This window comes from Felis catus, chromosome A1 (assembly GCF_018350175.1).
Source record: "Felis catus isolate Fca126 chromosome A1, F.catus_Fca126_mat1.0, whole genome shotgun sequence".
Lineage (NCBI taxonomy): Eukaryota > Metazoa > Chordata > Mammalia > Carnivora > Felidae > Felis > Felis catus.
Genome location: NC_058368.1, coordinates 114597062 through 114622359, shown reverse-complemented (window position 1 = coordinate 114622359; position 25298 = coordinate 114597062). Strand labels below are relative to the sequence as shown.

At 41.1% G+C, this 25298-nt stretch overlaps 1 protein-coding gene across 3 annotated transcripts in view; it reads right to left on the bottom strand.

Moving 5' to 3' along the window:
* Positions 1-25298, bottom strand: part of KDM3B (lysine demethylase 3B) — a 75694-nt gene that overhangs the window by 2189 nt on the left and 48207 nt on the right. For all 3 annotated transcript variants that reach the window (XM_045059593.1, XM_023255610.2, XM_045059594.1), the window contains 12 exons: positions 16338-16445; positions 13397-13524; positions 11981-12260; positions 10866-11122; positions 7299-7565; positions 6343-6514; positions 5864-5954; positions 5596-5726; positions 4494-4613; positions 3381-3520; positions 2719-2895; positions 2091-2225 (listed from right to left, as the gene is read on the bottom strand). In XM_045059593.1, the coding sequence (XP_044915528.1) occupies positions 2091-2225; positions 2719-2895; positions 3381-3520; positions 4494-4613; positions 5596-5726; positions 5864-5954; positions 6343-6514; positions 7299-7565; positions 10866-11122; positions 11981-12260; positions 13397-13524; positions 16338-16445 (2006 nt within the window). The remainder of the gene's footprint in view (positions 1-2090; positions 2226-2718; positions 2896-3380; positions 3521-4493; positions 4614-5595; positions 5727-5863; positions 5955-6342; positions 6515-7298; positions 7566-10865; positions 11123-11980; positions 12261-13396; positions 13525-16337; positions 16446-25298) is intronic.

Below are 25298 nucleotides of genomic sequence, written 5' to 3'. Positions count from 1 at the left end.
AGTCGGACGCTCAACCAACTGAGCCACCCAGGTGCCCCTGAGGTCTGTTCTATTATTATCATCCCCGTTTTTACAGATGGGAAACTGAGGAAACCAAGGTTCTCTGGTTAAGAATCTTGCCCAAGGTCCTACAGCTAATAGGAATGCACTAAAACAACAGTGGGTGGGTAGGATTATTGGATATTTTCTCCCTTTGTGCTTGTATGTATTTTCTATTTTGTCTAAGAAGAACACATACTACACGTGAAGTAGGAAGGAATAGTTAGAGTTACTAAAATAAAGTGAACAGGCTAAAGACAGTTTTAAACCAAGATAGTGATTATTTCTGGGGAGGGAAATAAAGAGACAGAATGGGGAAGGGTATATGGAAGCTTCAATAATGTAGTTGTTCTATATGTGTATGTTGTATAATAAGTATGTACAGGATGCTTTATTTCTTAAGGTGAAGGATGGGCACATAAGCTCCCTTTTGCTGTTTTTTATTTAAAAACTTTTGTATTGGGGCGCCTTGGTGGCTCAATCAGTTAGGCCTCCGACTTCGGCTCAGGTCATGATCTCATGGTTTGTGGGTTCAGGCCCTGCCTCGGGGTCTGTGCTGACAGCTCAGAGGCTGGAGCCTGCTTTAAGATTCTGTGTCAACCTCTCTCTCTGCCTCTCCCTCACTAGTGCTCTGTCTCTCTGTCTCTCAAAAATGAATAAACGTTAAAAAAAAATAATTTTTGTATTAATTAAATATTTTTTTTATTTAATTTTTTTAATGTTTATTTATTATTGAGAGACAGAGCGTGAGCAGGGGAGGGACAGGGAGAGAGAGGGAGACACAGAATCTGAAGCAGGCTCCAGACTCCGAGCTGTCAGCACAGAGCCCGACATGGGGCTCAAACTCACAAACCGTGAGAATATGGCCTGAGCCCAAGTCGGATGCCTAACCGACTGAGCCACCCAGGCGCCCCTAATTCAACAAATATTTACTGAGTACCTAGTATGTATCAGATATCATGCTAGGGAAAATCAGTGAATAAAGGAGTAAAATTCCTGCCTTCATGGAGCTTAAATAGCTTATATTCTAGTAGGGATACAAACAAACAGAAAAAATACATAATATGTTAGACAATAAAAAATACTACAGACAAAAATAGAGCAGTGACAGAGGACTGGGAGTGTTGGAGGTGACATATTATAAATAGAGACCTAATGGAGCTGAGATCTGAAAATATATATGTCTGCATATTTGCATTATATCTATAATATCAGTGTTATCTATCAATGTGATTGTACTTTGTAATAAGAACTTTAAGGTTGAAACGTTCAAAAAAATTTTTAAGTTTATTTATTTTTGAGAGAGAGAGAGTGTAGCAGGAGGGGCAGAGAGAGAGGGAGACCAAATCCCAAGTAGGCTCTGCTCTGTCAGCACAGAGCTGGAGGCAGGGCTCGGAACACGAACCCAGAAATCAAGACCTGAGTCAAAATCAAGAGTTAGATGCTTAACCGACTGAGCCACCCAGGCAGCCTGAAATGTTCTTAATTTTTAAAAAGGAACAGCAAAAATGAGGAGACTCAGGGTTGAAGATGTCTGAATCTACCTGCGGGAGGCTGGGAGACTATATTCAGATTGCTGAAGTCCTGCCTGGGAAATCTTGCTTCCTTCTTCTTCTTCTTCTTTTTTTTAATGCTACTAAAGCACCCAACAATTCTTAGGGATATGGATTGCAGGAATGGAGCCTGCACAGAAACATGCTGTGAGAAGCAGCTCTGGGGAAATGCCCTTCTTGGAAACATGCTTGGAACACTCTGCCACAGTGCTTTCGCCATCTAACTGGGAAAAGTCAGTCTAGTCAGTTATTAACACTGAAATACTTTATCTCCCAGGGGCAGAGAAATAGAAGATGATAGCAGAAATGACTAGGTTAAAAGATGTGTATCCTCTAAAAGCAAATCGGAAGAGGACTCATTAAATACTCTGTGGAAGAGGATCATCTCTCCAGTAATACCTCCCGTAGAATACCCTCAGAAAGCAGAATGCTCATCTTATATATGTAGGCAAGCAGGAGATAAGGAGAGAGAGTGGGGGTGAAGGAGGAGTTATTTACCTGCAGTTTATCCTCATGGTTTGTATGAGTGTTAGAGAGATGCCTGAATTCCTGCGTCAGGCGGAAACAGTGCTTTACATGTTCTGGAGATACAAAGTCTTCTGCTACTTTTATGCAACTGTATAGATTGTGCACCTGGGAGAGGAAAAGTTCAGAGGGAAAAGAGCCCTGAGAGATGTTCAGCAATATATGGAAAATATCCATGACATAGTTTTAAAAAGAAGACAAAACCCCCCAAACTTGAGAAATGCTTATGATATCCATTGTCATAAAAACAAAAGCAGAAAAATTCCAAGTATATATTTATAAATGAAAATGTTAGTATTCTCACAGAAGAGGATCTGGAAAAATATATACCAAACTGTTAACCACAAGCTACTTCTGGAGAAAGCAGGGTGAGGGGATGGAAAAGGGGCATGGCACAAGTAGCCGAGTTGGGACTTTCACTTTCTTCCTTATTTAAAAATTTTCAAACGTGCATTGAGAATTACACTGAAGAAACTTAAAGAGCAAAAAAGAAGTTGCAGTTTAAGAACAGTCAGCCTAATTCAGCCATTTATATGTATCTATTGCCAGATTAGTAGGAAACTCAGAAATAAGGAAGCCTATGGAATCCAGTGGAACCCACCTGGTGGGGGGCTCCAGCAGGTATGAAGACCGCATCTCCCAGGAACTGAACGATGGCCCAGCCTTGCACACCATACTCCTCATAGAGTCGCTTACGGAGGGTCTGGTCCAGGTACCAACTTTGGTCATGGATTGGGTCATGATCAGGGGGATTCTCTTGGCCTTGCTCTTCTCCAACCTGAAGCCATAACCAAACCCAAAGATGGAAAAATCAATGCATAAAAATTATAGCATAAACCCAACTTCCTGCAGCAATGTCCCTAGTGGGGCCAAAGTCTTCTGCTTTATTCTATTCAACACCCTCCAGGTGTGGATTCAGGCCTTCAGGGCATTTGGACAAAAAGTACCTGTCTTTAATTTTTTTTTTTTTTAAACATTTATTTATTTTTGAGAGACAGAGAGAGAGAGAGCATGAGCAGGGGAGGCACAGAGAGAGAGGGAGACACAGAATCCGAAGCAGGCTCCAGGCTGTCAGCACAGAGCCAGACACGGGACTCGAACTCACAAACCGTGAGCCAAAGTCAGACACTTAACTGAGCCTCCCAGGCGTCCCAAAAGTACAGGTCTTAAAAGCCAAGAAACCCCACACGAGAAACCTAAACAGGTGGTCTCATCACCCCCAGACCCTTCATCCATGAGTGGATAGCCTACTTGGGGGCATACCTTTCGTAGCAATTCCCGGATCTTTTCTGCATCCTTGGCTGCATAGATGTGCCACAAAGCACCAGGCTTCTCCTTTCCATCATGAATCCTCTGCTTTGTCACCTCATCAGCATCTCCCTCATCAATTGTCTTGAGTACCTCTGAAAAGAGCAAAATTACTTTTCCAGTCATTTCACTTCCTCTGAGTAAAGCAAAATGTTCAATTCAAACAAGCTTAGTCTCTACTATTCTCCATCTCTCTGAAGCAATGTAAGGTAGAATCAAAGAATCAAAACTCATATTTGCCTAAGCTTTCTACACACAGTAAGAGCAACCCTAAATCTTCCTTAATAGAGACTCTGCATTTTTTTGGAGGGAGAGTAGTCTTTTAAAACATATTTCTTGCTCAAACTGTTTAGCCACATCTTATGTTCAAAATGCAGGTTATTTCCTGCTGTAAGTAGACAGACTCCATGTACTTTTTCAAGACCTCTTTATAAACTCTAGGGTTCTACGGATATAAGGCCATGAAACATAAAGCTTCTCTGGCAAGTTAAGAGGGTAGACTTCTAATGCTTGTCTATTATAATCCTCTAAAGGACAACTAACGGAAGGATCTGCAGGTGTATCGCATTAAAAGCAAATGTGTGGCAGCAAATATCCAAAATAATGACACCAATAATCCCTGAACTGTGAGATTTTGAATTACGTATTTCTTTAACATTTTGTACATTTTCTAAAATGTCCATAATTAACACATATTAATTTTATACTGAGATGGCAGGGAGTAAAAATGCAGGAAAATATCACTTTGATGCTTTCGTTCTGCGCAAATAAGCTGGCTTTATCATCTGATAAACTGATCTGGCTGATGGCAAGTGAGCCAGACTGCCCTTCCTTCTTTGCTCCTATTTCTGATGCTCTATACTCAGTGGAAAAGGGAGCATTCCCAGAAAGAGAATGACTGTGGTCAGAGATACACACAAGTACCACTCTTCTTTCCTAAAACCTCCTTTCACTTAGCAACATCTACTGGGCACCTACTATGCATAGGCCCTGAGGAGAAAGACACCCGATTCTACTCCTGACGTTGAGCCTCACCATCCTGAAGTAGAGGGTATATAGAAATAGTACCTTCATCATGAGCACCCTCCCCGATGGGGATCCCAACATACACCATCACATTGACTGCATCAGATACATCTAAATGAAGGTTTGTTGTGCCAACTCTTCTATCTTCTGCGGTTATTAAGCCTGAGGGAAAAGGAGGATATGCAGGGTGAAAGGGCAATATTGTGAAAAATCCATACCAACTCTACAAGTGAGAACATACTCTAAGATGTTCTTAAATGGGTAACAGGGAGAGTGAAGTATATCTGTTTATTAAAAAAAATCACTCTCATCTCTTTTCTAGTGTTTTAAGATTGATTTCTAGCTCGGTTGACACTATAGTTTTGGCCATTCACTGAACCAATTCCACTCCCTACAACACTATCTCTATTTTTTTTTTTTTTTTAATGTTTCTTTCTGAGATAGAATGAGCAGGAGAGGGGCAGAACAGAGGATTTGAAGCAGGCTCTACAGTGAAAGCAGCGAGCCCGATGCAGGGCTTGAACTCATGAACTATGAGATCATGATGTGAGCTGAAGTTGGATGCTAAACTGACTGAGTCACCCAGGCACCCCAATAAACTTTCCTTTAAAAGCAAAACAGATATGTGCATTACTGACATACAAATGAGAATTGGCTTTCACAGTGATTTATGGCCTTATTGTGACTTCACAAAGAGCTTGCTGGGTGGTATGGAACTCTGTCTTCTTCACTGTTATTTTATCAAGGCTCTTAAAAACTAAGAATCATGTCTTCTTGCACAGAATGTTTGAGAGGAAACTTTCTAATTATTGTAGATATACAAAGTATAGATGACAAAAGCCATCGCATTTAAATCCACCCTGGGGCCTGTGCCTGGCTCAGTTGGTAGAGCATGTGACTCTTGATCTCAGGGTTGTAAGTTCAAGCCCCATAGTGGGTATAAAGATTACTTAAAAATAAAAAAAATCTTAACAAACAAACAAACAAACCTCAAACCATTATGGCTACTGTTAAATTCTTTAGCACCTGTCACTTTGTGCTCTATTAGCTCTACACAGGACCTTGACTAAATATCTCCCTCTATAGGTGAAATGGGGAACAGTAGTGTCCCAAAAGGGCAATTATGGCTTTGGCTTCTTCATACCGTAGGCATTGTACATCTTGGGGCCCAGATCGGGCCTTACAAAGTAGCTGGGTAGCCTAGAAGCCAGATTGAGCCTGCCATCTCGTTTGGTGTACTCTGGCAGAGGAAGATTCTCCATCAGATCTTCAAACCTACAGAAGATCAGGAAAGATGACTTAGCTTGTTAAGAGGGAAAAAAGCAAAGAGGCAAAGTCCACTTTTCTATCATTACTTTGTGATGCTTCAGCAAGGCACAGGGTCTCAAGATGACCTACTGTAGTTCACTAACCTTGTGGGCATCATGTCTCGAAAATCTTCCCCAGGAGGCCAGTCCTTGAGTTTAAGCACCATAGGCTGCCCATCTTCTGATCTTAATCGCTCTGAAAGACAGACAGCACTCCCACAATCTGCTTGTTTGGCTGCTGCCTGGTTTTCCAAAGACTACAAGTTTTAGGAGACTAACTTATTTTCACACTTGTAACCCATCCTAATGGACTAGGTGAGCTTTGTTTTCCTCGCCCACTGCTTTATTTAACACATGCTATATTTTTCCATCTCACAAGAATTCCAGCCTCAAGAGTGAAAGTGCTCCACACAACCCATGGGAGAAGGTGCTTAAGCCCAGGTGTGCTCTGGGAGCCAATGATTGCCAGGAGAGCTAGCTTGGTTGGCACCAAGACAGACTGTCCCCCCGCCAAGGGGGTACGATTTGTGTCCAAGGGCAGAGCTGGACTTCCTTTCCAGTCTGCCGTCATCAAAACTACTTACTGCATATGATCTCAAAGCCATCCCAGAAATCCCGAACTTTCACATCAGAAATTATAGCACAGTTCCTGCAGTTCACTAAGTCCACATCTTGGTCTCCAAATTCCTGGCTAAAGGCTTCTGGCTTCCAGAGTTCAGACTTGAGCTTTTTATGTACCCCTGAAACCAACACTGGCTGTGGAAACAAAATATGCCAATCAGAACCATTTAGGAAATACTTTTTAGCTCAGAGCTCAAGGACAGGATAGGTTTCCTGAGGACAACCTCTTCTTCATGATGATTTACTGTTCTGTCCCAGCTTCAGAATCTATAGGTTTCAACATGTCAGGTGCAGGAAATGGAAACCACTTCTCCATTATAATTTTTGAGTTTCATGCTGGTAAGCATGCTACAGAAATTACTTCTGTTGCTCTGGTATCTACCACTATTTTGAGGTGAGAGGACAAAAAGCTGACTAATGCAACTTTGAGAATACTTCCTCACAGTGAGAATGAAGAACTATCCAGACAATTCCATAACCTCCCCGTTTTTCAAGCACCTGCTAAAGTATAAAAATTAGGAAGTGTTATCACACTATCATCCAAATTTGTGCAGCCTTGGAACATTTACCTAGAAAAGTACTACCCATTTCTACCCACCTTCACCTTACCCCTATCACACTTAAGGATTTTCCTCTAAAAGTGTCATTAATGCCAGATCACCACTTCCCAGAAATTTCAACTACCCTTTTCAGAACGCAGACCTATAGAGCTTAGAAATAGAAGGAACCACAATATATTTTTAGGAATCTTCTGATTTCTTAAAATCCAAGTAAAATCGAAGTAGCAAGGAAGTTTTCGGTGAACTTACTATGTCTCAATTTCCCTGTCAAAAAATCTCCTAGACAGAATTGAAACTATTGTTGTAGTTGTGGTGGGCAAGCAGCCAGCTGGTCCTGGTAGCTATTTATCCTTACTTACCTGGCCTTGCTTCCAACATTCCCGGAAGATCTTCCAATTGTTTTTGTTGCTGGGGTCATGAAGACACAGAAGTCGGCCATCACAGAGCCAGGAGTGAGATGTATGGGGGTCTAGCACATTCAACCCCATCACCATCTCCTTCACTTCCTTTTGGGTATCAGTCAAGTTACAGGCCCGCTTTGCAGCATCTGAGGTTTTCTTATTTTCTACCACTGAGGCAATGATGTGGTCAAGGAAGTTGGGTAGGCTGGCCTTGTTCTTCACTCCCTGCCAGATACAATTCTATCAGGTAAGTATGAATGAGGCACCATGAGAAGAGCATCAAAAAACTGTCTCACAACTGTACTCACAAGAAGGAGTTATGACTTACCTGATTAAGTTTCACAAACGTTTCTGAGATACTTTTTTTTTTTTTCTGAGATACTTTTTGTAATTGAATGGGGGTTTATGAAGTCAGTATCTTAAATTTCCATCTTTTATACTGTGCTTTACATTTATGCAAGAAAAGTATGCAAAGATCGCATCTGCCTCAAGAGCCTAGAGACCTAAGAAATGTCTTTACCATCCAGCCTTGTATTAAGGATTTGCATGTGGACCACAAGGATCACAAAATGCTTTAACTGAGTGAAAAAGATTATTTACTTTGAGGCTTATAAATTTTTTTCTGTCTAGCATGCCCAAGGATACTTCAACTAAATAATAAAGTGACTTATCAAGGCAGTGTTTTTTATTTCTTTTAATGTTTATTTTTATTTTTGAGAGAGATCAGAGGTCAGAGTGCAAGCGGGGCAGGGGTAGAGAGAGAGGGAGACACAGAATCCAAAGCAGGCTCCAGGCTCTGAGCTGTCAGCACAGAGCCCGACGCGGGGCTTGAACTCACAAATTGTGAGATCATGACGTGGGTCAAAGTTGGACACTTAACAACGGAGCCACCCAGGTGCCAAGGCAGTGGTTTTTTGTTTGTTTTTTAACCAGGGAGTATACCCCAAAAAAGTGGTAAATGAAAGTATTCAAAAGGAACTAAATATTCTGAAAGTAGTCTCCTAATGTTCAATTCTTCCCTTGCTTATCACCCCACTGAGAATCTCTCACACGTTCCAGGTGATGAAATCACCAGGCTCAAAAATCAAAGTGACATACCTAATGTCACAGAACTGAGAGGGCTTTTATAAAAAGCCTGAAGTATTCCTAAGTCTGAAGTATCACTAATTATTATCTCTACAAAGTACATGTAATCATAGAACTTCCTGGGAAAATCAAAAAAGAAAAAGGAGAACTGAAGGTCAGAGCAAGTACATATAAAAGAGAGCCAAAAGTAATTTTTTCAAGTCACTAATGCAAAAGAAACAACCCACATCGTACATGGCTCAACCATCCACAGCTCACTGAATTTTAGCTACTAATTATAAAATAGAATGAGAAATATATTTATGTACTTGTTTGAAATGGTCTCTAAGACAATACACACTGAAAACAGAAAAGCAAGGTGTAGAGCATCTGAGTAAAAAAAGGAGGAAAAAAACCATACAATGACTGACCTGCAGAAAAGAAAACAGGTGGCTGGGAGATGATGATGGGAAGGAGACTTTTCACTACATCATTTAAATTTTTATCTTGTGAATTCATTCATTCAGTAAATGCTTACCAAATACCTACTATGTATCAAACACTGTGGCACTAGTGATACAGCAGTGAATAAAACAGTCAAAAATCTTTTAAGGAAAGGGAAGACAGACAACAAATCAATCATGGTAATGAATGCTATGGAAAAAATAGTAAGTGCAGACAAAACAGATATGGAGGATGGAGCTGTGATGGATTTTACAAAGGGTGGTTTAAGAAGGCCTACAGGACGTGACATTTCAGAAGGGAGGAGATGAAATTAATGATGAAGCAAGCATATGGTTACATGGCAAAGAGAGTTCCAAGTGGAAGAAAAGGGTAAGCGCAAAGGCTCTGAAGAGGGATTCTTGCCTGGTCACGGTCAGTAAGAAGGTGGGTGTGGTCAGAGCAGAGTGAACAAGGAAAGTGGTGGGTGAAGTCAGAGAAGTGCAAGGAAGAAGTCTTGCACAGATAAAGCTAGAGCATTATTGTCCACTGAAAGGATTCTGTTTATATTATCAGAGAAATAGGAGGCCCTTGAAGGATTTTCAGCAGAGCTAACAAAAATCATGTCAATGAAACCACTCATATTTTTTTTTAATTTTTTTTTTCAACGTTTATTTATTTTTGGGACAGAGAGAGACAGAGCATGAACGGGGGAGGGGCAGAGAGAGAGGGAGACACAGAATAGGAAACAGGCTCCAGGCTCTGAGCCATCAGCCCACAGCCCAATGCGGGGCTCGAACTCACGGACCACGAGATCGCGACCTGGCTGAAGTCGGGCGCCTACCGACTGCGCCACCCAGGCGCCCCACCACTCATATTTAAAAAGAACCACTCAAGCTGCTGTGTTGACAATAGACTATAGAGTGGAAAAGGGAAGAAATAAAGGAGACCTGTAAGAAGTTTACTGCAAACATGCAGGCAAGAGAGGATGTTGGCTCAGACCAGAGAGGAAGTGGTGGAGCTAATGAGAAATGGGTGGACTCTGAATACATGTTATTTTTTATTTTAGAGAGACAGAGAGAGACAGAGAGAGAGAGCGAGAGGGGCAAAAGGAAAGAGAGAAAATCTTAAGCAGATTCCATGCTCAGCACAGAGCTTGATGCAGGGCTCGATTCCATGACCCTGGGATCACGACCTGAGCTGAAATTGAGAGCTGGACGCTCAAATGGCTGAGCCACTGAGGTGCCCCTGCATACATTTTAAAGATCAGACTAAAAGGATGTGCTGGCAGATTAGATAGGAAATATGAGAGAGGGGAGTCCCAAATGACTCCAAGATTTTTGGCCAAGCAACTGGAAGAATGCAGTTGCTCATGACCAAGAGAGGAAACTACAGGAGGAGGAGGCTTATATGCAGAAGATCAGGCATGTGGTCTTAGATGTGTTAGGTTTAGGTGTCTATTATAGATATCCAAGAAAAGGCAGTATGAATGTACTGTCTAGATTAAAAAAAATAATAATGCCTGTTATTGTCAAGAAAATAGTGATTCCTGCTGACTGAAAATTTCAATGTCTCAATTTCTATTGACTTCTTTTAAAAAAAAAAATTTTTTTTAACGTTTATTTATTTTTGAGACAGAGAGAGACAGAGCATGAACAGGGGAGGGGCAGAGAGAGAGGGAGACACAGAATCTGAAACAGGCTCCAGGCTCTGAGCTGTCAGCAGAGCCCGATGCGGGGCTCGAACTCACGGACCGTGAGATCATGACCTGAGCCGAAGTCGGACGCTTAACCGACCAAGCCACCCAGGCGCCCCTATTGACTTCTTAACATGGCACAAAAGGTTCACTATTTAAACGGATCTCAAACATTTCCCAAACGCGATGTAAATAACTTGTCAGTTGGACAGACAACACAGATAACACAAATTACCCATATATACTCTAATCCAGTTATCAGATCTCTGATGGCTCTTCCTTGGAAAAGCAGCAAAGGCTAGAGTTGTAGAAAGGACACTTACTGCTGAGGATGTAGAGAAGACCGGGGGGAAGGGTATGCCTGTGTCCAAGGGGGCTTGAGGAAGCTTTCCGGGTCCGGAGTGAAGGAGGTCTCGAAGGCTAGAGCCTTCGGTTTTGTTGTTGGAGGCAGTGGGACCCAGTAACAGACTGTTAAAAAGCTTTGGAGTCAATGGAGAGACCTTTGCAGTGGAGTTGAACGAGTCCAGCCCAAAGGGTGAATGAGACTCTTTACTGAGCACCGACCTCAGGGACCCTGCTTCTGTAAGGACATAACCAGGAATAGCATTAGGCATGACAAGTAATACCCAGCAAGCAAATGACTCCTAAAAATGAGCCAAGAGGGGAGGAGGACTTTCCCCTTCCCTGGTCCACAAACTATATACAGTTTGTCCAGGCCAACCTTGACAAGGTTATGACTATAGCAGGATCATGGCCAAGGAGAAGCTCTCCTACTTCTTCCTTCCTTTACCAGATCTGGATTTCAAATTTCCTTTTGTTCCAATCCATCTTTCATCTCCCTCACTTTCTAACATAGTGTTTCTCCAAGGGGGTCTTCAGAATACTTGTACTGGAATCACCTGGAGTGTTTACTAAAAATGGAGATTCCTGTTTGTACTCTAAGAGAATGTCATTTAACAGTTCTGGTGGGGCCCAGGAATCTCTATTTACAATAATTCCCCAGGCAACTCTTGGGCCCATGGAAAATCAACCCTGGTTGCATAACAGAACCACATGGAAGGTTAATAAAAATCTCCTATCAATTCTGACTAAAGAGGTCTGGGGTACAGCCCAGGCATGTGCCTTTTCTTTTGAAGTTTTATGTTTTATTTTCTTAAAAGTAGACTCCACGCCCAATGTGGGGCTTGAACTCATCACCCTGAGATCAAGAATCGGATGCTCTACCAACTGAGCCACTCAGGTACCCAGGCATGTGTCTTTTTTAAAAAAGCTCCACTTCTGCAAAAATATTGAAAGCAATTCCCTCATTTTATGTGATCACCCAGAGAAAGCAAGCATCATGTTTCATAAACGTGGATGGTCATGTGTGAGTTTGAAGAATCCGGGAATAAGTCCAGGTTCCACCCAAAGGCAGGGCAGAGGCTTGTGTTCATCTCACCTTTTGTTTCTTCTTTAGCCTTCTGAGTTGCTAAATCCGCCAACCAGTGCAGGGCAGATGAGGGTGGGGCTGTGTCAGGGCAAGGGGGCCTGATGGTTTTTAGCTCACTATTGCTATTTGAAGTCGAACTATCTGCTTTCAGAGACTCATCAGATCTGATGTCAGTGCTGTCAGCTTTGGGAACATGGTCAGTCTCTGATGTTGTTACTGCTGCAGTTCCTCCTCCGCCTGAGAAAGTGGTTTCATTTCCAGAAGAGGCACTAGGGTTTATGCTAGGGAGCTAAAGCACAGAAGGCCAACATGGTTAGAGTGCTGTTCTTGTGTAGGAAAAAAAACAAACAAACACATAGCAAGGGCTACTGACACTAAAAAAGTCTGGGAAAACAACCTGAAACTGTCTCATAAACTATTTCATTCATTGATTAATTTAACACATATTTAAGGAGTCCTACAACATGACAGAAACTATGCTTGGTTCTGTGAAAAGATCAGTGAACATAAAAATAAATAATACAATTTATTTTAAAATATTAAAATATATTTATTTAGCATGCCTGAGGCTCAGTTTCTGCAATGGTAAACCGATGATTAAAATGTGACCTCATAAAGCTGTTCTGAGGATTAAATGAGATAGTATATGCAAAAAGCTTAGTAGAGTATTTGGCATACATAAATGTTCCATAAATGTTTACTATTCTATTACTGAATTTTCCACATGATTTGCTCTAATATGTCAACTCTATTGAAAATATATCTTGAGATCCCTCAACCTTAATTCCTGTACCTCCTACAGACCATGAATTAGTAGTGTTCCTGGAAAGCACTCCAAATATAAGCAAGTTAGCTGTGTGTGTGTGTGTGTGTGCGTGTGCGCGCGTGCGTGTGTGTTTAAAACGGCCTCTTGTTCAAAACAGTTACCATCAAACCGGAATGACCTCCACCTCTGATAGAGCAATGAGCAAACCACTGCCTCTCTGGAGGCTTGGGATTGTTTTCAGAGTAGAATGATCCCAGCTCAGCAGGCCAATCTTCATATTTCTGTCCTCAGTACCTAACATGACAAGGACAGGGACCATGCACACATATTGGACTGCCTTCCTGTTAACCTTTTCTATACTCTTCACCTATACAAGGACCCTGAGGTATAAATCTTGACAAGATGAAAAGAATCTCATTGTGCTACTTATCAACCCAGCCTGAATTGGTTTTAAAGACAAATGAAGAGAAACTCATACCAGCTGGAGGGAATTAAAATCCCTTGAGTAACTTTTTGGGGGTTCTCTCTAGATAGGCTTCTCCATCCCCTAATTCCTCAGGAATCCTACAGTAGCCTAGGACAACACAGGTGAAAATGGGGCATTTCCTGGTACTAAGAAGAGAAGTTTCTCTCATTCATACCCACACATACCACTTTACCTGTGACATCCCATTGGTGACAGCAGGTCTCAACACAGATTTGTTCTGCCGACTAATACAAGGGCAGTTTGCTTTTATTCCCCACTTGCCCCGGGCAGCATGTACCATGTCTCCAATATTGTAAAGAGCTGGGAGAAAGAGAGCAACAGAAGCCTCAGAATGTTTTATGTGCCAGATATTGTGCTAACGATCTCATTTACATTATCTTCCTCAATCCTTACCCACATTTCAATGAGGTGGCAGCTATTACCCTCAACATTTTTTTAAAGATATTATTTATTAGGGCACCTATGTGACTCAGTCGGTTAAGCGTCTGACTCTTGATTTATGGCTCAGGTTGTGATCTCACAGTTTATGGGATGGAGCCCTGAGTCTGGCTCTGGTGCTGACTGTGGAGCCTGCTTGGGATTCTTTCTCTCTCTCTCTCTCTCTCTCTGCCCCTCTCCCATTTTCTCTTGAAATAAACAAACTTAACAAAAAAAAAAAAAAAAAAAAAAAGACTATTTTCTTAAGTTCATTTTTTAAGCAGGCTCCACACCCAACATGGGGCTTGAACTCACAAACCTGAGATTAAGAGGCCCATGTGCGGGGCACCAGGGTGGCTCTGTCAATCAGCATCAGACTTCAGTTCAAGTCATGATCTCACCATTTGTGAGTTCGAGCCTGCGTTGGGCTCTGTGCTGACAGCTCAGAGCCTGGAGCCTGCTTTAGATTCTATGTCTCCCTCTCTCTCTGTCCCTTCCCCGCTCATGCTCTGTCTCCATCTCTCAAAAATTAATAAACATTAAAAAAATAAAAATAAGGAGTGCCATATGCTACCAACTGAGCTAGATATGTGCCCCTAAGGATTTTAGTTTTTAAATAATTTCTACACCCAATGTGGGACTTGAACGCACAACCCCAAGATCAAGAGTCTTATACTCCACCAAATGAACCAGCCAAGCACCCCATACTCTCAATTTTTGATGATGAAACTGATACTCATAGAACATCATTTCTCAAATACATATAGTTGGTAAATGGAAGTACTAATACTTTAACCCAAGTATAACTAGCCTAAAGTTCTGTGTACTCTTAACAAGTTACACTATCTCCCTGTTACAGTAAATATTAAGGTGTCTTGCAGGAGAAACTCTAGGGGGTAGGTTCCCTTCCGTTCAAGAGCATGTAAAACATTTTAATTCTTTTTTTTTTAATGTTTATTTATTTTTGAGACAGAGAGAGACAGAGCATGAACAGGGGAGGGTCAGAGAGAGAGGGAGACACAGAATCCGAAGGAGGCTCCAGGCTCTGAGCTGTCAGCTCAGAGCCTGACGCGGGGCTCGAACTCACGGACCGCGAGATCATGACCTGAGCTGAAGTCGGACGCTTAACCGACTGAGCCACACAGGCGCCCCCATTTTAATTTTTTTTTATTAGTTTTCTTTATTTTTGACAGAAAGAGACAGAGTGTGAGTGGGGGAGGGGTAGAGAGAGAGGGAAACACAGAATCCAAAGCAAGCTCCAGGCTCTGAGCTGTCCGCACAGAGCTCGATGCAGGGCCCGAACTCACGAACCATGAGATCATGACCTGAGCTGAAGTCAGACCCTCAACCCACTGAGCCACCCAGGCTTCCCGACCATGTAAACATTTTAAATTGTACACGTGAGATTTATATACTTTAACTTATATCTAAAAAAAAAAAAAAAAAAAAAGGAAAAGTGGGGAAAAAGCAGACCAATGTAAACTTAACGTGAACATTTAACCAATGCTTAGATCAATAGGGAGCAAGCATCCTACCAATGCCCTGAGGGAGCCCCTCTGCTTGGAAGCGCTGGGGTATAAAGGATTCAACGAGTGCCCTCTGTCACATTGGAGGAGAATATAGGCAGTAGATTGATCATCTTCAATGTGTGTTATTGTAAGGATGGAAGGTGAAAACACACTTTTTGGAGGAATCATTGAAATAATGATTTCAATAGTGACATAAACATGACCATTCATAGGCTGCCTTCATGGATTCAAAAGGTTTGCTTACCTTCAGCTGGATTTTTACAAGCCTAAAAGCAAAGGTCTTTCTGGAAGCATGTGGGACTTTTTTCTATTCTGGTCCTGCCAACCACAGGAATGTAAAATGTTATGTAGAAAAGTAACCAACTTCTCTAACCTGAAAGGTGAGGCATAGTGTGTGCAATGGCTGCATAGAATCTAACACATATCTGAAGATTCAAATACTCAGAAAAATCTGGGGAAGCTTAACAAAAATCAGGCTGAGATAAAACCATTTTACCAGATCTTATGATGTATGAATTAAACCTCAACTAAATAAAAAACCTTTTTTCCACCAAATTTATGTATTTTTATTTTTTCTTTGCGTAAAAATATTTTTAAGGTTTATTTATTCTGAGATAGAGTGTGCAAGTGGGAGAGGGACAGAGAGAGAAGGAGAGAGAAAATCTCAAGCAAGCTTCCTGCTGTCAGAGCAAAGCCGGATGCGCAGCTTGATCCCACGAACCCCAGAAATCAGGACCTGAGCTTAAACCAAGAGTGAGACACTTAACTGAGTGAGCCAACCAGGTGCCCCTATTTATTTACTTATTTATTTTTTAAGTTTTTTTGTTCAAGTAATCTCAATACCCAATGTGAGGCTCGAACTCATGACCCCAAGATCGACAGCCACATGCTCCTCTGACTGAGTCAGCCAGGAGCCACTCTTTCATCAAATTTAAAAAAGAACTCCTTTGGGTGCCTGGGCAGCTCAGTCATTTAAGCATCGAACTCTTGATTTCCACTCAGGTCAGGATCTCACAGTTCATAGGATCAAGCCCCAAGTTGGGCTCTGCACTGGCAGTGCAGAGCCTGCTTGGGATTCTCTCTCTCTGCCCCTCTCCTGCTTGCATACTCTTTCTCTCTCTCAAAAGAAATAAACTTTAAAAAAAAAAAAAAAAAGAACTCCCTTACCTGTGCCAGGGATAATCTGTGTAGGCATGAGATTCTCTGGTTCATGGGACTGCCCCTTTGCACACTTCAACCAGGAGAAAACTTCTTCATCACCCATCTCCTCCGTCTCTGAAACAGAAATGAAACGACTTTATTTATATTACTAGGGTCATAAGATGTATCCCTCTTAGTGAGTCAGAGTTTCAGATCCTAAAGGCCAATTTTCTCTTCAGCCAAAGAAGATAGTATCTAACTCAAAAAAATCTACTTCACTGATTTACTGTTATTTATTGTATCTACATACAAAAAAATCCAACAATTTAGTGTGCACTCCCAAGAATTTTCATGAATGTATACAGCTGCATAAGCACTACCACAATCATAATATAGAACATTTCCATCTTCCTTCCTAAAGTTCCTTCGAGCCCTTTGCTTAAAGTCAATAGCCTTTTCTTAACCCCTGGTCACCAGTGGTCAACTTCCTAATACTAACATTTTTGCTTTTTCTAGAATTTCATATAACTGGAAGCATACAGTATATAGTCATTTGTGTTGGATTTATTTCATTTAGCATGATTGGAGATTCATCCATATTGTTCATGTATTGGCAATTCATTTCCTTTCATGGCTGAATACTATACTGTGGTATGGATATACATTTTTATTACCCATTTACCAGCTGGTGAACAGCTGGATTATTTCCAATTTGGGGCTATTATGAATAAAACTACTATTAACATCCAAGTACAATCTTTTGTGTGGACATATTTTCTTTTCTCATTTTTTAAAATGTTTATTTATTTTATGTGTTTATTTATTTTTGAGAGAGACACAGAGCACAAGTGGGAAGGGGCAGAGAGAGATGGGGACACAGAATCCAAAGAAGGCTCCAGGCTCAGAGCCGTCAGCAAAGAGCCTGACGCAGGGCTCAAACCCACGAACTGTGAGACTGTGACATGAGCCGAAGTCAGACGCCTAACCAAGAGAGCCACTCAGGTGCCCCTGATGTTTACTTACGAGATGGATAGACAGAGAGAAAGAGAGAGAGAAAGCACGAGCGTGGGGAGGGGAGGGAGGAAGGGAGAGAGGGAGGAAGGGAGAGAGAGAGAGAGAGAGAGAGAGAGAGAGAGAGAGAGAGACGGAGGGAAGGAGGGAGGGAGACACAGAATCCAAAGCAGGTTCCAGGCTCTGGGCTGTCAGCAACAGAGCCCAACTCTGGGCTCAAACTCACAAGCTGTGAGATCATGACCTGAGCTGCAGTCGGACGCTCAACTGAGCCACCCAGGTGCCCCATGTGTGGACACATTTTCATTTCTCTCATAAACATGTAGAAGTGGGATGCTGGGTCATATGGAAAATTTATGTTTAAACTTATAAGACATGGTCATACCGTTTTCCAAAAGGATGGTACCGATTTCCATTCCTACCAGCAACTGTTAAGAGTTCTAGTTCCTCCACATTCTTGGAAACACCAGGTACTGTCAGTTTCTAAAATTCTAGCCTTCTAAGTGGGTAGAGGGGTTTCTTGTTACGGTTTTATTTTTTCCTTTTCCAAATGAGTAGTTGTAATTTTTTTTTTTTTTCCCAGCGTTTTTATTTTATTTTTGGGACAGAGAGAGACAGAGCATGAACGGGGGAGGGGCAGAGAGAGAGGGAGACACAGAATCGGAAACAGGCTCCAGGCTCCGAGCCATCAGCCCAGAGCCTGACGCGGGGCTCGAACTCATGGACCGCGAGATCGTGACCTGGCTGAAGTCGGACGCTTAACCGACCGCGCCACCCAGGCGCCCCAGTAGTGGTAATTTTTTTAATGCATTTATTTTCCATTGATCTATCTTCTTTGATAAAGTATCTGTTCAAATCTTTTGCTCACTTAAAAATCAGGTTGTTGTCTTCTTATTGAGTTGTGAGAGCTCTTTATGGTGGATTCAAGTCCTTTAACAAATAGGCAATCAGCAAATCTTTTCTCCCAATCTGTGGCTTGTCTTTTCATTTACTCAAAGTGTTGTTTGAGGAGCAAAATATTTCAAATTTGGTAACAATTTTTCTTTTGCTTTTTGTGTCCATATAAGTAGTTATCCAACCCAAGGACACAAAAAAATTTTTTTTTTCTAGAAATTTTGTAGTTTTAAATTTTTATGGTTAGGCCTACAATTTACTTTTGATACATCGTGTGGGTAAAAATAAAGCTCATTTGGGGCGCCTGGGTGGCTCAGTCAGTTATGTGTCCATCCGACTTCGGCTCAGGTCATGATCTCATGGTTCATGAGTTTGAGCCCCACGTCAGGCTCTGTGCTGACAGCTCAGAGTCTAGAGCCTGCTTCAGATTCTGTGTCTCCCTCTCTCTGTGCCCCTCCCCCACTCATTCTCTATCTGTCTCAAAAATAAACACTAAAAAATAAACAAAGCTCACTTTATTTAGTACAGATACATAATTATCCCAGTACCAGTTGTTGAACTATCTCTTCCCAACTGAATTATCTTGGCACCTTCATTACCTAATCAGCTGACTATATATATGTGTACATCTCTGCTGTTGTATTACCACAGTGCCTTAAATTCCTGTAGCTGTATAGTCTTAAAATGAAATAGTATAAATCCTCCAAATGCCTTCTTTCTCAAAATTGTTTTTGTTATTCTAGTCTTTTTTTTTTTAAGTTTATTTTTGAGAGAGAACATGCAAGCAAAGGAGGGGCAGAGAGAGAGAGAGAGAAAGAGAGAGAGAGAGAGAGAGAGAGAGAGAGGGACAGAAGATCCAAAACAGGTTCTGTGGTGACAGCAGAGAGCCCAACGTGGTGCTTGAACTCATGAACCATGAAATCATGACCCAAACTGAAGTCAGACCCTCAACCAACTGAGCCACCTAGGCACCCTTAAATTTATTTTTTGAGAGAGACAGTGTGAGTGGGGGACAGAAAGAGAATTTCAGGCAGGCTCTACGCTGAACACGGAGCCTAACATTGGGTTCCATCCCACAACCCTGGGATCATGACCTGAGCCGAAATCAAGAGACAGATGCTCAATTAACTGAGCCACCAAGGCACCCCATGTGTTTCTTACCTATTAATTGAATTTATCCTTAAGCACTTCATGGTTTTTTGATGTTACTATAAATGATATTAATTTAAAAATTCAATTTCTAGTTGCTCATTGACAGCATATAGAAATACAATTGATTTTTGTTGTTTGTCCAGTAATCTTGCTTAAACTCACTTATTAGTTCTTGTAGCTTTTTTTGTAGATTACTTGGGGTTTTCTTTATTAAGTTTTTTTTTTTTTTAAGTTTATTTGAGAGAGAGAGGGAGAGGGAGTGCAAGCAGGGGAGAGGCAGAGAGAATCCCAAGCAGACTCCATGCTCTCAGCAAAGAGCTCAGCGCAGCTCTTTGAGCTCAATTCCATGAACCGAGCTGAAACCAAGATTCAGAGAGTTAACTGACTAAGCCACCCAGGCGCCCCACCCAACGTGGGGCACAAACCCATGGCCCCAGATCAAGAGCCATATGCTCTTCCGACCAAGCCAGGCAGGAAGCCCTCCTTGGGGTTTTCTATATAGATGATCATGTCACCTGAGAATAAAACATATTTTACTTGGGGCACCTGGGTGGCTCAGTTGGTTAAATGGCTGACTTTGGCTCAGGTCATGATCTCACGGCTCATGAGTTCGAGCCCTGCATCAGGCTTGCTCCTGTCAGTGTAGAGCCTGCTTCGAATCTTCTGTCCCGTCCTTCTCTCCCTGACTTGCTGTCTCTCTCTCAAAAATAAATAAATTTTAAATTTTTTTTTTACTTCATTCCAGTATATGCTTTTTGCAGGAGGGATGGCATTATGCTTTTGTCTTTTATTTCTCATGCTGACTAGTAACTCCAGCTCAGTGCTGAATAGAAGCTGTGAAAACAGGTATTTTTGTTTGCTCCTGATCTTAAGGAGAAATATTCAGTCTTTTGCATTATGTAAGATGTTCCCATCTATACCTAGGTTCAGTGTTTTTCGACCCTTATTTCTTTATCACTTCCCTCCCAAGACCTTTATAGACATTTTTTTTTTTTTTTTGGTAATTATACTACCCACCCCAAGAAAACTGAATGTAAGATACACTACAGATCTGTATTGTATATACTGTTTCATTTTCCTTCTTCTTTTGAATTAACTGCTTTTGTATGATTTGCCTTTGTCTCCACTTTTGGCTGACTGGCTATATACACCTCTTTATTTGCTACTGTTTGTTCTTGGGTTTGTAGTATCTCTAGCTTACCACAGTCTGTCTTCAAATAGTATACCATTCTTTACACACTGTGTAAGATTTTTTTTTTTTTCAACGTTTATTATTTTTGGGACAGAGAGAGACAGAGCATGAACGGGGGTGGGGCAGAGAGAGAGGGAGACACAGAATCTGAAACAGGCTCCAGGCTCTGAGCCATCAGCCCAGAGCCTGACGCGGGGCTTGAACTCGCGGACCGCGAGATCGTGATCTGGCTGAGGTCGGATGCTCAACTGACTGCGCCACCCAGGTGCCCCAAGATTCTTATATTCTTCCATTTCCCCTTCCTTTCCTTTGTGCTATTACATATTTTAATTTTACACATTTTTAAAAATTTTTTAATGTTTATTTTTGAGGGAGACAGAGTGCAAGCAGGGGAGAGGCAGAGAGAGAGAGAGAGAGAGACAGACAGACAGAAAGACAGACAGACAGAATCCAAAGCAGGCTCCAGGCTCTGAGCTATCAGCAAAGAGCCCAATGCGGGGCTTGAACCCACAAATCATGAGATCATGACCTGAGCCGAAGTTGGACGTTTAACCAACTGAGCCACCCAGGCACCCCTAATTTTACACATTATAAGTCCCAAATTACTTTGTTACTTTTGCTTTAAACAATTATCTTTTAAAAAGTTTAAAAATAAGAAAAAGTCTTTTATATGTAGTCACATATTTACCCATAGATGTTCTTCATTCCTTTGTGTAAATCCAAATTTCCTTACTGTATCTTTTTTTCCCCTTGAATAACTACCTTTGTTTGCACTGTGAATCTGCTGGTGATGAATTCTACCAGCTTTTCTTTGTCTGAAAGACTATTTCACTCTCGTTTTTGAAGATATTCTCACTAGGTATGAATTTTACGTTAATAATTGGTTTTCAGCACTTTAAGATGCTGTTCCGTTGTCTTCAGTGGAAGAGCGTTTCTGACAACTTGGCTGTCATCTTTGTTAGTTTGTATATATAAAGTACTTTTTTTCCCTCTTGTGATTTTCAGATTTTCTCCTTATTGCTTTTCAGTAAGGTGGGTAATGATGTGCTTTGGTGTGGTTTTCTTTTAATTTAAAAAATGTTTATTTTTGAGAAAGAGAGACAGAGTGCAAGCAGGGGAGGGACACAGAAAGAGGGAGACACAGAATCGGAAGCAGGCTCCAGGCTCTGAGCTGTCAGCAGAGCCTGACAAGAGGCTCAAACACACAAACTATGAGATCATGACCTGGGCCAAAGTTGGATGTTTAACCAACTGAGCCACCCATGTGCCCATGCTTCTTCTATTTGAGATTTATTGTTGATTTGTGGTTTTATAGCTTTTTCATCAAATTTGGAAAATTTTTGGAATTTTTCAGGTATTTTTTGTATCTGCTCTCTGACCATTTCTCTTTCTGAAACTCTAGTTAAAGTTCTGGCAGGCTGCCTGATATTTCCTATACATAAACAAGGCACTCTTTAACTTATAAATTTAAGTCTTTCTTCTCTTTGTGCTTAGTTTTGGATAGTTTCTATTGTTACATCTTTAAATTCAGCTTCTTGTCCAGTATCTAATTTGCCATTAATCCCACCTAGTATAATTTTTGGGGGATTTTTTAATCTCTAGACCATTTATTTGGGTCTTTTATGTATTTTCTATTTCTCTCATATTTCCCTTTATGTATTTATTTTTATTTTTTGAGAGAGAGAGAGAGAGAGAGAGAGAGAGAGAGAGAGAGAGATGGAGGGAGAGGGAGAGTGAGTGAGCATGTGCTTGAGTGAGGAAGGGGCAGAGGGAGGGGGAAAATCCATGCCCAGTGTAGAGCCCAACATGGGGTTTGATCTCACTACCGTGAGATGATGAATTGAGCCAAAATCGAGTCGGATGTTCAACCAGCTGAAATCAAGAGTCGGATGCTCAATTGACTGAGCTACCCAGGCGCTCTTCCCTTTATGTCTTTAAATATATTCATATGATTTATAATTGCTGCTTTAAGGCCTTTTTACAGTAATTCTATCATCACTGTGATTTCTGGATGTGTTTCTATTGAATGTTTCTTTCCCCCAGATTATTGGTCACATTCTTTTTTGCATACTTGATTATTCTTTTATTTAACAAAACTTTATCACTAAAGTATAGTTGACATGTACAGTTAACATACTAAAGTAGTTCCGGTGTACAACACAGTGATTTGACAATTCTATACATTATGAAATGCTCACTATAATAAATGTAGTTGCCATATATCACCATACAATGTCATTACAATATTATTGACTATATTCTCTGTGCCATACTTTCCATCCTTTTGACTTATTTATCATTGGAAGTTTGTACTGCTTAATCCCTGATACGTATTTCACTCGCCCCACCCCCATTGCCTCCCTTCTGGCAATCACTAGTTTGTTTTCTGCATTTATGAGTTTGTCTTGTTTTTTTTTAATTAATTTTTATTTTTTTTAAAGTTTCATTTTTGAGAGAGAAAGCAAGAATAGGGGAGGAGCAGAGAGAGAGGGAGACAGAGGAAGTGAAGCGGGCTCTGCACTGACAGCAGAGAGCCCAATGTGGGGCTTGAACTCACAAACCATGAGATCATGACCTGAGCAAAAGCTGGATGCTTAACCGACTGAGCCACCCAGGCACCCCTATTTTTTTAAAGTGGTTTCTATGCCCAACGTGGAGCGTGAACTCATGTTCCCAGGATCAAGACATGCGTGCTCTAGTGACTGAGCCAGAGAGGCACCCCCGTTTTGTTTTTTAGATTCCACATGTAAGTGAAAAATATGGTATCTTTATTTCACTTAGTGTAATACCCTGTATGTCCATCTCTGTTGCTGCAAGCGGCAAGATGTCATAGTTTTTTATGGCCAAGTAATATTCCATAATGTATATGTAGGTGTATACATGTATATACACACTTAGGCTACTTCTATATCTTGCCTGTTGTAAATAACAGTGCAGTAAACATAGGGGTGCATATATCTTTTTGAATTAGTGTTTCCATCTTCTTTGAGTAATTACCCAGTAGTGGAATTACTGGATTGCATTTCTGTATTTTATTTTTTGAGAGACTTCCACACTGTTTCCACAGTGGCTACACAGATTTTCATTGCCACCAACAATGCACAACCGTTCCTTTTATTTCCACACCCTCCCCAACACTTGTCATTTCCTGTCTTTTTGATACTAGCCATTCTGACAGGTGTGAGGTGGTATCTCATTGTAGTTTTTATGTGCATTTACCTGATGAGAGTGATGTGCAGCGTGTCTTCATGTATCTTTTGGCCATCTGTAGGTCTTCTTTGAAAAAATGTCTATGCAGGTCCTCTGCCCACTTTTTAATCGGGCAGTTTTAGTTTTTTGTTTTGTTTTTTTTTTTTTTTTTGGTGTTGAGTTGTGTAAGTATTCTAGTTTGGATATTAACTCTTTATTGGATATATCATTTGCAAATATCAAATATCTTTTCCCATTCAGAAGGTTGCCTTTTTGTTTTGTTGGTGGTTTCCTTCGCTGTGCAAAAGCTTTCATTTATTTTTCTTTTGTTTTCCTTGCCTGAGGAGACATATCCAGAAAAATGTTGCTATGGCCAGTGCCCAAGAGATTACTGCCTGTGTTTTCTTACAGGTGTTTTATGGTTTTGGGTCTCACATTTAATTCTTTAATCCATTTTGAGTTTATTTTTGTGTATGGGGTAAGAGGGTAGTCCAGTTTCATTCCTTTGCATGTAGCTGTCTAGGGTTCTCAGCACCATTTACTTAAGAGACTCACACCTGATTATGCTTTTTTTTTTTTTTTTTTAAGTAAACTCTATCCTCGTTGTGGGGCTCAAACTCAAGACCTTGGCTCTACCAAATGAGCCAGCCATTTAGCTGATTATTACTCATACCCTGATTTTTCCTGATTGAATGCAGAGCTTTGTGACTTTAATGTTTCAGAGTACTGGATTTTGTTGTAATCCTTTAAAGAATGTTTGATTTTAGTCTGGTGCATAGTTAAGTAACCTGCAGATCAGTTTGATCCCTCCAAGGCTTGCTTTACACTTTGTTATGGCATCTCCACAGCAGCCATTATTCTGGGACTACATTAGTCCCACTGCTAAAACGTGACCCTTGTGCACTCTTATCCAGTCTTTCCAGTCTGGCTCGTGGCAATACAAATGGTAAGTTCTGGAAATTATTCAATCAATTGCTTTCTGAAAGTTCCTTTTTGGGCCTTAAGGAGTTTCACCTCATGTGTGTGCAGATCACTACAGAGCCAAAAACTGAGGTGATCTCTCTGCAGTTCTAACGTCTTCAGCACTCTGCCTCACTCTTCTTAGACTCTTATCTCTTTTTCAGTTCAGTGAGACTGTCAAACTGTTGTAGTTGCTTTTCCCTCTACTACAGCCTGGAAACTGCCTGCGGGCAGTAAACGGGAGCAATTGTAGGATGTGCCTTGTTTCTTCTCTTCTCTTAAGAGACAGACTCATGCTGCCTGCTGTCCAATGTTTAAATCCATGATTTCATATATTTAGTCTGGTTTTCTTATTGTTTATGGCAGGAGGGCAATTTCTGTAGAAGTTAATCTTTCGTGGGCAGAAGTGGAAGATCTAATAGCTACATAACACATAGTACTTAGTAGATTGCAGGCCCTGTGCTAACCATTTCAAGTACATGATCTCATTTAATCCTCACAACAATGCTGTGAGAGAAATACTCATATTATCTTTGTTTTATAGATAAGGAAACTGAAGCTCTGAGGGATTAAGAAAATAGCCTAAGATA